Source organism: Pangasianodon hypophthalmus, chromosome 10, assembly GCF_027358585.1.
Source record: "Pangasianodon hypophthalmus isolate fPanHyp1 chromosome 10, fPanHyp1.pri, whole genome shotgun sequence".
In the NCBI taxonomy this organism is placed as follows: domain Eukaryota; kingdom Metazoa; phylum Chordata; class Actinopteri; order Siluriformes; family Pangasiidae; genus Pangasianodon; species Pangasianodon hypophthalmus.
The window spans coordinates 20,623,968-20,639,154 of NC_069719.1; the positions used below are offsets into that span (position 1 = coordinate 20,623,968).

The window sequence follows — 15,187 nt, forward strand, 5'->3', positions numbered from 1 at the left end:
TCCCTTCTCGGAGGACTGTCCAGGTCCCCCTCGTGACGGTGTTTCGTGCATTGGGGGCCATGCGTTAAGGGGGGGCTCTGTCAGGTTAGCGCATAAAGGGCGCTGAACTACAGTACCCATCAGCCACTGCATGTCACATGACCATGTCACATGTTCCACTCACACCTGTTTCCTGTTTGACCCAAATTAGAACCACTATTTCAGTTCAAGTTTTTCTGTGTTTGTCAAGCTTCTGCTGATGTTGATGTTGTGTCTGTTGTTACTTTGCCTGCCATAGTATTGCTCATAGTCTGTATGTTTTGTTGTCTTGTGTATACTCACTGTTGTAGTTGCTTATTTTACACTGTGCAAATTAAAAGTCTGCACTTGCATCTGCCTTTGCCTCCTTTACATGACAATGACATTGTGGCATATGTTATTCAGGTGATTCTCAGCACCCAGTTAGGAGGTTCTATAAACCCTTGATAACCACCAGAGTTCCTTGTAATTTGGAACCAGCCCTGATGAGAACTTGAGAGAAGGCTCCAGGAAATATGACTGTATAATAGAGGTAATTATTGCACATACAGTGTCATACTTCAATCATACTTCATGACTTTGTTGAAAGGTCTTGGCAAGAAGATATCCAGGTGATTCTCACCACCTCTGGCAGTCATCTGGGGGTTAAAGTACCACAGTAAAATATCTAGTGTCTGGCAACATTGGTTTTTGTGGCTATGAAAAGTAGACAGTTTACAATCTTACAACCACTTATTTTCAGTAATACTTGAATATACTGTACAAAGCATGTAGAAAGAAATGGTCCCCTATAGGAGATATACTGCAAAAACGTATCTTTAGCAACACTACCCACTGTATCACCAAGCCACCCCTTTTTTACTGCAACTTTTAAATTAAAAGTAGTCTATCAGCTGATAATTTAGCATTTATTCAGGCATTTATTTCTCAACACATGCACATTTATCAGCTAAGGCAATGACAATTTTAAACTTAAATGTCTAGAAATAGGTTTAATGGTCTTATATTTGTTTTGTAATAATAAGAAATATTACATAAATCTGTTTCTATTCAAGCTGTTTTTACGAGATAGTTGTTTTGCAGTGTAGTAAAGATTGGAGGATAGTTTTGCTCTCATAGTCTCAGCAGGAAATGAAGATGCTGCTGGGCTTTTTTGTTTAGTTAGGTGGTGTTGAGGTTCAGCGTGAGATCTGTGATGTGCACACCAAGAAAATTGGAGCTCCTGACCGTCTCTATAGTAACGCTGTTGATGTGCAGTGGGGACTGAGTACTGCAAGTCCTTCTCAGCTTAAAAATCATCTTTGTAATGTCCTCATAAAGCAACAGATGTTGTTTCTACACCAATCCACAATCTGCTCAGCCTTCTATCTGTATTATGACTCATTGTTGCTGCTAATTAAGACCAAACCTGTAACGTCATCAGCAATCTTTATCTGATTTGAGCCGTTTGGAGCATAGTCATGAGCAGTGATGGCAGCATGTGAACAGTATTTCTGATACATGTATGTGAAACAAAATTGTATCTGACTATTTCTTTACAAAATTGTTTTTTATCATTTGTTTTTGATAAGTGTGGAGGAAATCATTATGTAATTTGCATTATGTAAATTGTGTTCTGTGTTTTTGTTTAGTTGTCAGGAAGGAAATGAGAAAGTAGCAAATTTGTTGACTGATTAGTTTCTATCCAGCAAGTTGCAAAAACCGTGTGTGGTTATGAGTCAGCAGAGTGAAGAGCAGTGGACTGACCACCCAGCCCTGGAGGTCTCCATTGCTCAGTGTGATGTTTCTAACACTATCTGAGTCTATGATCCATTTGCAGAGGGATGTATTCAGGCCCAGTTGGCTTCATTTTGTGTGCCAGCCCCTCATGGTCTTTTTAATGATAATGCACATGAATACTGTTCATCTCACAATCAATAATGATATTATTTATACATGGAACTTTATAAACATCAGAAGCATATTAATATATTATAATATTCTCAAATGAACTGCTTGTATGAGCTACTAGCTCACTACCACAGAAGGCAGAATTTCTCAGAATATGAGTGAGAAAAAATAATGCAGTAGCAGAGAGGGTCTGGCTGGGTTCTGGGTGAAGGTACGGATAAATTTAAAATGTTATTTTAAATTTTATATCTGGATTTCTGTAACTCTGCTTTGTGACAATTTCCAGTGTTAAAAGCTCTATGTACTGTAACTAAAATTGAATTGAATTGATGTATCATCTGTACTGTCTGCCTCTAATGATGCCACAAGCACGCTCTTCCACAGAAGTCAGATCTTTTCTTACAATAGAAGAGGAACATTGGAGGAAATTGGAATATTGTGTTTATTAGGTAAACTAATTATTAATTATGTGTCAAATAGAGAAACATTATGCAAACATGTGTTAAACTGTCAAACTGTACGTACTCTTACATTTTGTGCCATCTCATAGGTTTCTAATGTTCATTGCCGGAATCTAGCCTGTTAGATAACATCTATAGCGGTTTAGCTATATCGGATTGTTAGATAACAGCTATAGCCTGTTAGATAACAGCTACACCTCAACCAGGACACTTATAGCTAGTTATGCATACATAACTTGGATTTCTTTGCACAACAACCACACACCCAACGTTCCTGTCAATACACACAGCATATCCCGTATTTATAAATATTTATATTATATTGTTAGCTTTTTCACTGCAACTAGCTCAGCTGTGCATAGCTGCACTTTATACCACATGCAGTTCATACATCCATGAACTGCATGTGGTATATACATGTCCATCTAGCTTCTATATATATATATATATATATATATATATATATATATATATATATATATATATATATATGTATATATATATATATATATATATATATATATATATATATATATATATATAGTGAAAGCATTTCACTGCACATCGTACTGTGTATGGTTGTGTGAAAAATAAATTTTGATTTGATTTGATTTGATCCATAGGGATTGTGTCTTATTTAGCTAGACAGATTGATAAATACATATAGACTCTTTTAACTATAAAATTATTGCAGAAGTCACATTCTCCAAAAATAGTATAATTTAGACACAAATATCTTTTATAGTCTGTTTTTTTGTGAGATATCTAACATAATCTTATATATAATGTAACAAGATCTCTTTTTATTAACAAGGTCTCTCATTTAGTTAGACTCTCAGAGACTATCTCTGTCTTCACATGAATCTAATAACAAAGATCAAAATAAAAATGGGAAAGCATAGTAGCAAAGTTACAAAAATGTAATGTAAAATGTAATGTAAATGCCGCTTTTGTGTTACTCAACAGGAATTCATGTAGCTACTCCAGCTGGCTACACTCCACTTTGCAGTTGTCTCAAATTGTAGTCGTAGTCAGGTCACAGATGCATCCCATCCCAGGTGCAAGTAGAACTTTAGCTGTCATTGGAATATTAATGGCTTATCTTCTCTGGAAAACTGGTTAGCATCATGCTTCAATGGTATCAGCATTTTATAGTAATAGTTATGTCTAACTCAAAAATGGCGGCAACGTCTCTGTCTTTCATGGTATTTCCTTGGTATCAACCCTCCTCCTTCCCCTTCCCCTTTTTCAATTTATAACTTGTAGACATGAGTTAAATGAACATTCACAACCCAGACAAAACTCACAAGTAGTCAAGACAATGGATTACTTGAAGTTTAATTTTTGAAAACTTATAAACTTGGGTTCAATATCCAAAACTTATCATGACGATTGGAGTTAAAGAGAAGAAATAAGTTCACATAACTTAATGGGGCTATCATGTTTTACAGTGTAAAATGAAAATTTGCCTGTTTAAAACAAGAGTGGAATGTTGTATAGTGTTTATGTGGTAGTCGAGTTGTTATATGTATTTTCTATTTATTTTTGCAGATGAACCAGTCATTATTAACAGCTGTTGCACCAGTCAGTATTAACAGCTGCTCTGTGTCAGGCCTGTCACACACAGAATGTGTGTACGTTTGCACAGAACAACTGGGGACGTAAGAAGATAACACCTCTTCTGCCTGACTCTTGCCCATGTCTGGTGCCCTTACTGCTTGTCATTCTCCCTACTTAAGTAATGCCTCTATGTGTGCTATTTAAGGTTGGTTTAAACTTAGGCATTAAAGCATATTTGTATTTTTGCATCCTGAGACAGAGAAGGGGTTTATGGGTAATTATAACCAGGCTTCAGAAAAATGCTGACTGATTTAGACAGAATGTGTCTGGTCATGTACCTGGAAACATCCTGATGAGCTATTGTAACTTTTCTTCTCTGTGTTTTTATCAAAACACTTTCTAAAAATATCAGTTTAGCCTTAGCCTATTCATGCTGTTAGTTTCTTTGGGTGGTGTCTGTAATAAAATGCCTCAACAAAGAGAAAACTCTTGCATGGCCAATTTAGCCAGCCTGCAGGCTTGCATGCAATCTTTTTTCATTCTTGTCTCCAGTACTTTTTTCTTTAAAACAAAGTATAATGCAATTTCTTTATAATTCAATTCTTTGCCACTTTTCTCAGAATTTACTGATGAATTTCTCATCTATGTTTTAAGTGCATAATGCCACCTAGTGTATAGATGTCCCGATCTAATGCCATGCACTTATGTTTTAATGCTGCAACCATGGTGCCTTGTAAGTGGTAATTTGTAAGTTGTAATAATATATTTTTCCACCTTGGCACTTTTGACATGCGAAGTGGAAAAAACCATGGAGGCCTCCACACTCTGTCAAAGCATGTAAAGCTCATAAAAGCTCCTTTAACCATACTTTTACAGTTACAGGCCAGAGTGGTTAGTGGTACTGTTCTACTTTAGTAAACTTTCAACATTTATACAACATTTTGGACTGAATTGCAGTAAAGCAACAACAGCGCACAATAGCGAGTAGCGTTACAACAAGCTAGCCAGCTAACGTTAGTGATAACTATTGTTCATGATTACCTTCTCAAAAGTGATTAGCATGGCCAACGTTATAAATTTAACCAAGTACTTTGTCTGTATATTGCCTGATCTAAAGCCAATACTGCTATAAACTAGAGAAAAGTAGAGAACGGACACTTTACATTGTTCGCAGTGTGTGCGGCCATGTTGATTTGACATCACTCCGTAAACTGGGAAGGAACTGTTAGCTGAAAAGACTACCCCGAGTTGATGAGTTGAACTTTCAAGTTGAGGGGGTGTTTTCATTGGTTTTTACTGGTTGTAGGTGGGGAATTATATGTTGCAACTTCACCTCCAACACAGCATAATAATATGGAACACTCAGTTGGTCAGTGATTGAAAATGCCTCTTCTAGACCAGGCTGCTTGGCAGTCAAGCAAAAGAAAACAAAAAAACTTACTGTGCCAAACTTCTCTTGAGCCCCTCTGATTGCAGCAGAAACTGTTGGCTAAAGGTCCGTAAAATCAGCAGGCTAACTAAATCATGTAGCCTATCTGCAAACTTCTATTAGTTGAAAGTGCCTCTATTTGCCCCTCATTCCTGCTCTGCTATTATTTATAATCCATAAAGGATTAACCATCTTCTTCCACCTTTTCAGAGCTTTCTGAAGTACCTTTCTGGGATCGATTATTCGAGATATGATACTCAGGCTCTTAAACATTGTGGCTGTACAATGTATTGCTTGTTCATCATTAACACATGTAATTTGTTCAGCTGCAAAATTGCACGTTTCTTGTCATTTTCTGATGCCTACATTTCAGCGTGAATAAACTGGTCAGTGTGCTTTCTTTTAACAAGTTCTGCAACTGTCAAATCCAATATTTATTTTTACTGTTTCCAAAAAACACTGACCAGGACTGTCCAGTGCTGCTGGATTCTGTTACAGTGTACTGAGCTAGTATGTTTTTCCAGCCCTTCAAGCATGCTTCCAGTATTGAAAAAATGTAGTTGTGCAGGTTGGATCTGATGAGGCTGAGCTTATTCAACATTTTCTGAAATTAAAGCAGAAGGCAGCATTGGCAATCACTGAATATTGCAATTTGTTCTCCCTTTAAATGATTTGCACAAAATGACTGGATACTTTTCCAGAATGACTTGACTTGGTTTTTCAAGTCCAAGGTCATCTAGGGCTCCTCTTTCCTCTGCAAGGATGCTATTGTTACTATGAATGTTAGCTGTGCTGTGTTCCCCCAATAAAAATTGATCACAGGGGGGCACTTATGTAGCATCTTGCCAGTCTGGCCCAACAGGCCATGCTTTAACAGAGCACAGAGTTATGCATTAAACTATCTGACTCAATTCTGGAAGCTATAAAATTGGCATGGCTCAGAAGAGCACAAGTATGTCTTCACAAATTAGTGACCAGTTTATTCCTAAAATTTTACTATCCATAAGTCAGTGCCCATTAATAGTGCTCATACATTTAGACACTGCACATTATGTACGTACATGTAGATGTAGGTCTATAGCGAGAGTTAAGGGTAACATGTGGTCACGTTTTTCAGTTCCTGTGTAGATTACATTTGTCTTTAATTTATTTATGGTCATTCTGAAAAATGTCACAGCATTGTTCTCTGCAGAACTTTTTAACATAAGCAATCATAATGAGAAAATTTCTGTAGGATGTGGCACTGAAATTATAATGGCTATTGGAAGAATATGGTTAGGCTTCTACAATGTTTATAGTTATGACATAATTCCTCAGGGATTTCCGAGAAAGAGAAAAAATATTATTGCGGTTAAATGAGGAATCCTCATGAAACTATTTTGAGAAGAAATATATTAAATGAGGACTCAAGGAAGTCGCATGTTCACGCAACAGTCTGTGCATGGCTGTGCACAGTCAAGGTATACTGAAATAGTTACTATTTGAAACATCTGACAGATATGATTAATCAGTTTTTAATTTTATGTTTAATTGACATGTGTTATAATACTCATTTTTGATGCATATTATTTCATTACTCATTATTTGGATAAGGTCCTAGAGACTGCATATCAAACTCAAGCTAAAGCCAGCATTAAAATGAGTCAAATATTATATAATACACATTTTACTGTTTGTTTGTTTAGCAATGAATTTACTCATATTTTACTGTATAATGTACATCTGCTCATAATATTACCATATCCACAAAAACCAATCAAAACATTTTAGACACATTTGTTTGTGTTTACTGGAGTGTGTTTACCTTAGTCTTTATTTATCCCTAGCTTTGCCAAGATGCCTTCAATGTTCTTGAAACATGCCTTGGCTTGTAAACAGAAACCCCTTTGTGCACCATTGGCAAGCCCCTTGTTCCTAATAGCTGCCATTGTGACCTTCAAATTACGGTTGTAAACAACAGATTCTTGTTAACAACGTTTCCAAATGTAAAGTGAAAATGAGGTGTGTGATTAGTAACAGGTTAATTTAGAGATTAATTTGTATGCCCACCCAGAGCAGATGTCAGAAGGAAATGTTTAGAAGCACAGTGGCCAGCTTCCTCCATATTTAGTGTTTCAGGACAGAAGGCTGTCTTCAATTAATTTTTGCCATTTGGTTTCAGTTGTCTCCTGGTCAGGACCAAATATACAACTCTATTAGTTTGCCTTTGTTTATTCACAGCTTGGAGACGGTTTTCTTTGTTTTAATTGTATTTTGTTCTGTAGTCCACAGTGAACATTAGAGGATAAATGTGAAGGGTACTGGATTTGGGTAACAGTGCTGAAATCAGACCCAGGCTGAAGAAGCCAGGTGCAGACACTAAGAGTTTCATTAGTGGTTTGCGTGTAAGGAATGAGACGGGGGAAGGAGGAAATCTTTCTTGGTGGATGGTGAGTGTCAGAGATAAATGTTTTTGAGGGTGAGAGATCCACAACAATTTTAGAGCTTAATTTTAGTCATACTCACTCTTCTGTTTGCATAACTTAATGCACGATATCTCTTGTGGTTTTCTTTCTAATACTATGTATTTAGCAGCTGGAAAAAGATGTTTTAAATATGTTCCATTTAAAAATAAGTGTGGTGGAACTTGTACATTTTTTGGTCAGAGTGAAAACTGAGTTGGTCTGGGGCCTAGGTGGAAGGGGCATACAGGAGAAAGGCCATCTTTCAGATGAAGGCCTGTATGTGAACTTTGTAGATGTGTGCACTGGGGAAGGTACTTGGAAAGTGCCTCTCTGTATGAACTGTATCATCACCCCACTCAGGGCTCTGTACTGTCCAGTAAGGAAGAAGGAGTGAGAGGATAACAACATGTTGCCTGTTCTGAATTAGCTGGTGTGAAAACAAGCCTCTCTTTTAGAGTCTCCCTTCTGTATGTGAGCTGTTTGTGTGTGTGTGTGTGTGTGTGTGTGTTTGTTTAGAGAGGGAAATGGAAATATAAATAAGTATATTTCAGATTCATGTTCATATCCACACTTATTAGTATTTTGACAGTTTGTTTATTCTGGTAGAATAAACTATAAACTTGCAATGTGGTTTTTAATTAAAAAAATACAAATTTTCTATGGGATTCAGGTCAAGACTTGGCTATCAGGTGATGGCCTCTCCAATACTTTCACTGTTGTCTTTATGCCATTTTCTTACAACTCTGGAGGTATGTTTAGGATCATTGTCCTGCTAGAAGGACAGCGGGCAGTGGTAGCTCCGTGGTTAAGATGTTGGACTATTGATCAGAAGGTCATGAGTTCAATCCCCAGCACCGCCAAGCTACCACTGCTGGGCCTTTGAGCAAGGCCCTTAACCCTCAACTACTCAGATGTATATTAAAAAAAAAAAAAAAGAGATTAAATGTAAGTCGCTCTGGTTAAGGGTGTCTGCTAAATGCCGTAAATGGAAGGCCCAACTGGCTGTTGTCTTAAGGTGTTGCTTCCGTATTTCTAGATAATCCTTTTCCCTTATGATGCCATTTATTTTCTGAAGTGCGCCAGTCTCTTTTCCAGCAAAACACCCCCACAACATGATGCTACCACCTCCATGCTTCACAGTTGGGATGGTGTTCTTCGGATTAAAAGCCTCACTCTTTTTGCTCTGTACAAAGTCTGAACATTACAGCTAAACTGTTCAATTTTTGTTTCATGTGACCAGAGAGCACTCCTCCAAATAGCTTGTGATTACCTACATACTTCAGTCTGGCTTTTTTATGCCTGTCTTGGAGTATGGACTTCTTCCTTGCACGATAAGACATTCAGGCCATGGCAGTGTAGGACTCTCTTCATGGTGGACTTACATACTTTGGTACCTGATGCCTCCAACTCCTTCAACAGCTCCATTGTTGTTTGTTCACCCCTGGGAGTTAATTTGTGCCACTTTCCTGAATGATGCAGTGTCTGTGTTGTCCCAAGATTTTTATTTTTGCAGACATTTTTTGCACAGATGCTCATGGTACCTTCAGTTCTTTGGAAACTGCTCAAAAGGAGGAGCTGGACTTGTGAAGGTCCACATTTTATTTGTTCTTTGCTGAGTTGCTTGAATTTTTCCATGGTATCATGGCCAAAAAGGCACTGTCTATAAAGGTAGGCCCTTTTACAGTCACAGTTGCGCTCTCAGTTAACTCCTAATTATGAAATTTGGACAAAAAGGTTCTAAAATTCATGACATCAATTTCTGGAATCTTCCAGACTGTAAAAAGAGACAGGCAACTTGGTGTATATTGACTTTTGACCTACTGGAATTCTGATTTAGTGAATTAAAGCTGAAATAAATCAGTCTCTAATCAGTTGTTTTAATATTACGTCTCATGTGAACAAAGTAGATCCCTACTGACCTACCAAAAGAAATATATGGTAACATGAAATGTGTGGAGTTGTTAAAAATTGCGATTGAATACGTTTAGCCTAGGTGAATGTAAACTTTTGGCCTCAACTGTATATACTGTATATGATATCATGGATATCTTTGGTATAATGGATACAAAATGTTTATACACATGTTTAAGGGCCTACTTTTTATCCAGAAATCTAGAAAGATTGAAGACTTGTTGTCCTACCTGTTCTGTCCTCATATGAGGACAGTCTGGCATGGCTCACTAACCATTTTATTAATCTGCTCCTGAAACTTGTTTTGCAAGGCTGGAAATTTGGCAGAAAGAGTAACTTTTGGTGTATAGCAGTAGAGACTGTGTAAGCCTGAGCGATACTCTGGCAAGCCCAGTTTCCTCCTTTGCACATTCTGTCACAATGATCATAATCTCTGAATCATATGTTTATCTGTGTTCTGCCACCATATTTTTCACTAAGTTGAAGAAGTCTTTGTTCAGTTCTTTTAAGCTTTGAAAAATGATCAGCATTTTCAGTAGGGTTCAGGAAAAACTGAATTTGAAATCAAGGACTGCTCTCAACCTCCAACCTCTCTCAATCTCACCAAAGGTGTTAATCCTACCAAGAAATGCCTTGTTATAGTTTTTCAAATCAGAGAGTGCAAATTATGTTAGTGGCAGCAACTGTGAACTAATGTGAGGGACTGAGATACTGCCCTCCTGGGCTTATTTTTACAAATGAGTAATTTAGATCCAGGGCCTGTGTCACAATGTGACTCACTAAGAAAAAGTAAATTTCTTGGTTTGGCTGATGGATTGAGGTATGTTTCTTGGTTTTCCTGTTGAATTACATGCTATTTCCTCCAGAGAATGCTTGAAAAACCAGACATTTGGGTCTGCCTTCAAATTGCCTTCCATGGCCAGGCAAAGACCCTGACAGCTGCTTCTTGAAGTGAGGGACCAGATCCCCAGAGAGGCCTCCATGCAGAAGAACATGAAGGAGGACATGATAACTGGTTAAACCTGTCCACTCTATTTCTTTATGATACTTTAATTTGCACCAAATTCTCTCTCTGACACTGCTATGGATGCTTTTAGATAGGACCCTGCAAACAAAACTGCAGGAAAGAAATAGGTATTAAATCATTATGTATTTATTTATAGGTATTTTTTTAATCAATTTATCATCAGGTAGGAAAAGAATATAAAGGTCTTTCAGACAAAAAATGTACTCTCCTTCATTGTTTCAAATAAGAATAACATGTCATTCATTCATTCATTCATTTTCAGTAACAGCTTTAACCTGGTCAAGGAAAGCACACTAGATCTCCCAGCTAGCCCATCACAGGGCATCACACACACTTATACACTGTTAAAATTGTATTCCCACACAGCTACTGGAAATTTAGAGTAGCCAGTTTACAAACCGGCTTTTCATTGGGTGGTGGGAGGAAACTGAAGTACCTAAAGAAACACATACACAGACACAGGCACAGGCAGAACAAGCACAAATAAACTCCACATAGACAGTAACCGGAGCTCAGGTTGGAACCCTGGTCCCTGGAGTTGTGAGCAAAACACCGTCTGATGTGCCATCATGCCAACTCATATCATTTCTTCATGCATCAAAACATGACAAAGTGCAAAATGCATTGAAGATATTAGGTAGAATTATGGTAGAATTAAGGTAGAATTGCTCTTTTTTTGCCATTTGCAAATTTATGGGCATCATTGGAATGCATTCTACTGGGGATTCATTGAAATACATATTACTCCAGTCTTTTCCCTCTTTGTATTTGACATGGCATGGTATGTGAAGATATGTGAAGGTATCATTAGCTGAATAATATTCACTCTAGGCAATACTGTTCATGTAAAGGGTCTAATTTCTCTGAGAAGGTATTCCATATATACTGTATAATGATTTTCTGTTTTATTTTTTAATGCATTATATGACATATAACTAAGACTTTGTATAAGTGTTTGTTTTTTGTTATAAACTATGCAATGCCAGCATTACTAATACAGAAACATAATATACAGTTTCAACTGCTTGCTCATGCTTAGCCCTGGGAATCTTATGAATCTGTAGCTCAAGTAATCTGATGATAAGTGCAACAAATATCCTGAGATATGAGTTGAGACAAAACAGAGGAACGCTGTTACACATTGTTTTAAGTTGTTACTTTTATTTAATTCACTTCAAAATTAGCTTATTTTCAATTTGTATAAAGAAAGGAAAATACAATGCATAATTTATATGGCTGCTTGCACGGACATTCAAAAATAATTTTATTTCTTTGCTTTAAAAGAGCTGAATTATTTTCTCAATACATAATTAATGGCATAGCTTGCAGCAGCACTTAAAAAAGTGTTATTACAAAATATTTCATCATGAGTAATTTCTTGGAAACCAGTGTGAGTTAGGTTGTAATGACAGGTGAAATATAAAAACAGGATTTGGAAGAAAAAGACTAAGTAAGTCCACTTGGCCAAGATCTCTTATGGACACTCTTCATAAGAGCCACAAAATTCACTTTAATTTATCCCAGTGACACAATGTCTCACTTACTGCATGGTAACTACTAGATTATGATCATTACTTTCTTACTACCTACAAACTTGTCAAGCTATTTATTCTTTTAATCTGGATACAGTAGATGGCTTTACATGTAAGGTAGATGATTAATATTTAAAATACCTGAAATACATCAGTTATGAGTACTCATAATCCACATTTTATATGACTTTATACAGATCTGAGTAAATCATATACATATACAGTATTTTCTTCAAATCATAGGAACCAAAAGAGGAACCTGAAGCTATCAAAGCAGTTTTCTGCAAATCAACAATTCTAAAGTACATATTTTTTATGACTACATTAATGTTGACAATTATGCACTGCTTGCTGAAAGTTTTTTTTTCACATAGCTTATATTGTTTAAACACAGGATATCGAATACACAATGTAAATATACAGATTTTACCTATAGTCAAGAAGAGATGAAGACTGTCTCAGTTCCTTTTAACTATCAGACAATACGATGACCATTTTTTTCCATTAATAAAAGATACATCTTACCCAAAATGTGTGAATAATCTTTAAATATTAAATATACAACAGCATTCAGTGCTTGTTTATTAATGCTCACTGTTATATGTCATATATTTGAAAATGTATCAGTCTTTGCTCGCTTTGAGCATCAGGGGCTGGCAAGTCATTCTTTAATTTATGCTGGTGACACAAAGCCAAGGAGTCTCCCTCTTAGTTTGGCTGTAACTGAAAATTTGACCGGCTTCAGTACTAACCCGTATGAGCAGTCCATAGTGAGAGTCTGAGAGGGGTTACTCTTGAATGTGCACTGATGCAGCAGAATGGCTAAGAACAGGAAGATCTCTGTCTTGGCAATCTGGTCACCAATACATCTTCTCTTACCTGTGGAGAAAATCATTACACTGCTGGTCAGGTCCTTGTTAAGGGCTCCATTTTCATCCAGGAACCTTGAGGGATTGAAGATGTGGGGGTCCTGCCACTTCTGTGGGTCGTGGTTCACAGACCACTGGTTGATGAACACCACTGTGTCTTTGGGGATGTGGAAGCCCTCGATGGTGACGTCTGTGGTGGTGGAGTGGGGGATGGTGACAGGCACGAAGCTGGTGTAGCGCATGGTCTCATAGATGAAAGCATCCAGGTAGGCCATGTTGATCTTGTCCTCCATTGAGGGCAGTCTGTCACGGCCAACCACTTTATCAATCTGCTCCTGGAGCTTGGTCTGCATGGCTGGGTACTTCACTAAGAGCAGCAACATCCACTGCATAATCGTAGATACAGTGTCCTGCCCTGCTCCAATCAGATCTGTCACGGTTCCCTCCACAAAGTCTTTAGACAACATGTTATTTTTTCCATGTTCAATCACACTAATGATTGCATCACTCATGTCTCGCGTTACATCGGGGTCAAATGTGTCTCTGTGCTGCACTACTTTGTCTTTCACATAAGCAAAGAACTCCTTATTGATAGTCTTGAAGTTCTGGTAGACGCTTCGCACTGGGTTTGGGAAAGACTGAAGCCAAGGCATGACATCTACTAAGCTCCCAGCCCCCACTGTCTCTCCAAACTTATCTACCCTACCCAGAAGTGCCCTGAACTCTGGGTCATCATGCCCGTAACGTTTTCCAAAGCAGAGAGCACAAATGACGTTAGCAGCAGCGACTGTAAATTCATGTGATGGGTTGAAATAACATCTATCTGCACTCAGCCTGAGAAAGTTCTGAACCATATCCATGGCCTCTGCCACAATATGTTGTTCAAAGGCCTTCTTGGTCTGGCTGTTTGCAGATGAGAAAGCCCTCAAGGTAGATTGAGCTACTCTCCGGTGTGCCTTCCACTGTTCGCTGTAACTGCCGAATGTCATACTTTTCCCTCCAGATATAATTTGAAAGGAGATGAAGTTTGGTCTTCCTGCAAACTCTGTGCTATGTTGTATGAGAGCTTGTCGTATGGCTGTGTGTCCATTCAGCACCACTATGTCATTGGAGCCCAGTCGGATCTGGTAGACATTGCCATACTTCTTTGCAAGCCTGGAGAAGGTAATGTGGGGCATTTGGCCTAGCTGCATGGCGTTGCCCACTAGTGGCCATGCAAAGGGCCCTGGCAGCCTTTTCTTGAGAGCAAGGTTGCGGATCCACAGACAGGCCTCCAGGCAGAAGAGGAAAATGAAGGAAATGATGAGCGCTGGTTGGACTTGTCCACTCCATTCCCTTATAATGCTGCTTCCCTTCATGCCAAACTCGCTCTCTGATAATGCCATCTCTTGATTCTGCTGTAAAGTTCCAATTCTGATTTGGACAACCAAAAATCTAATTTATATTTCAAAACATGATTTCTCAGTAGGTTGTTTAGGAAAGCAATAATTCAAAGAAAGGTAAAACAAACAAACAAACAAAAAACTCACAATGGATGAAATCTTTCTCCTTTTTCCCTTTCTCAGTGAAAAAAAAAAGTTCAAGTGAACTGAGTTTCTGTATGTTCAGATGGTTCAGTCTCAGATATCTTGCCAATATTCAAGACAATATCATGAATATGCCTTGTGTTCTGATTTCTAGGCACTGAAAGTTACTCTGTCCGAGCTGGAAAACCAGCGTGTGTTATATATGTTTCCAGCACAGGGGCCGGGCTCGATGCGGTTCTCTTCACTCCTCCCATGCGCCTGGAGAGCTGCTTGGGTTACCTTTGCGCACAAGTAACTCACAGCACAAGGAAAGAGGAGGCGATACCGAGCAGTTTGGTGATGCTCCTCGTGGACTGCGATGGGATATTTTAAATACTAATTTCCATATCTGTGTCCGTTTGGATACTTTTAGGTATTTTGCGCAAAACCAGACTGGCACTGGTGGAGGTTCTCCGTACGAAATGCGCACACGGTTTGTTTCAGTCCTTCGCATCTCTAAATTGGTCATATCATAGACACA

The 15,187-nt window shown here is 38.1% G+C and overlaps 1 protein-coding gene across 1 annotated transcript; it reads right to left on the bottom strand.

The window, feature by feature from the left end:
- Positions 1-11,881: 11,881 nt before the first annotated feature.
- Positions 11,882-14,848, bottom strand: LOC113530110 (cytochrome P450 1B1). Its single transcript, XM_034307745.2, has 2 exons — positions 14,671-14,848; positions 11,882-14,554 (listed from the first exon to the last, which is right to left on the bottom strand). The coding sequence occupies exon 2, from the start codon at positions 14,524-14,526 to the stop codon at positions 12,946-12,948; it is 1,581 nt and encodes a 526-aa protein (XP_034163636.1). The 5' UTR covers positions 14,527-14,554; positions 14,671-14,848; the 3' UTR covers positions 11,882-12,945.
- Between the last annotated feature and the right edge of the window lie 339 nt (positions 14,849-15,187).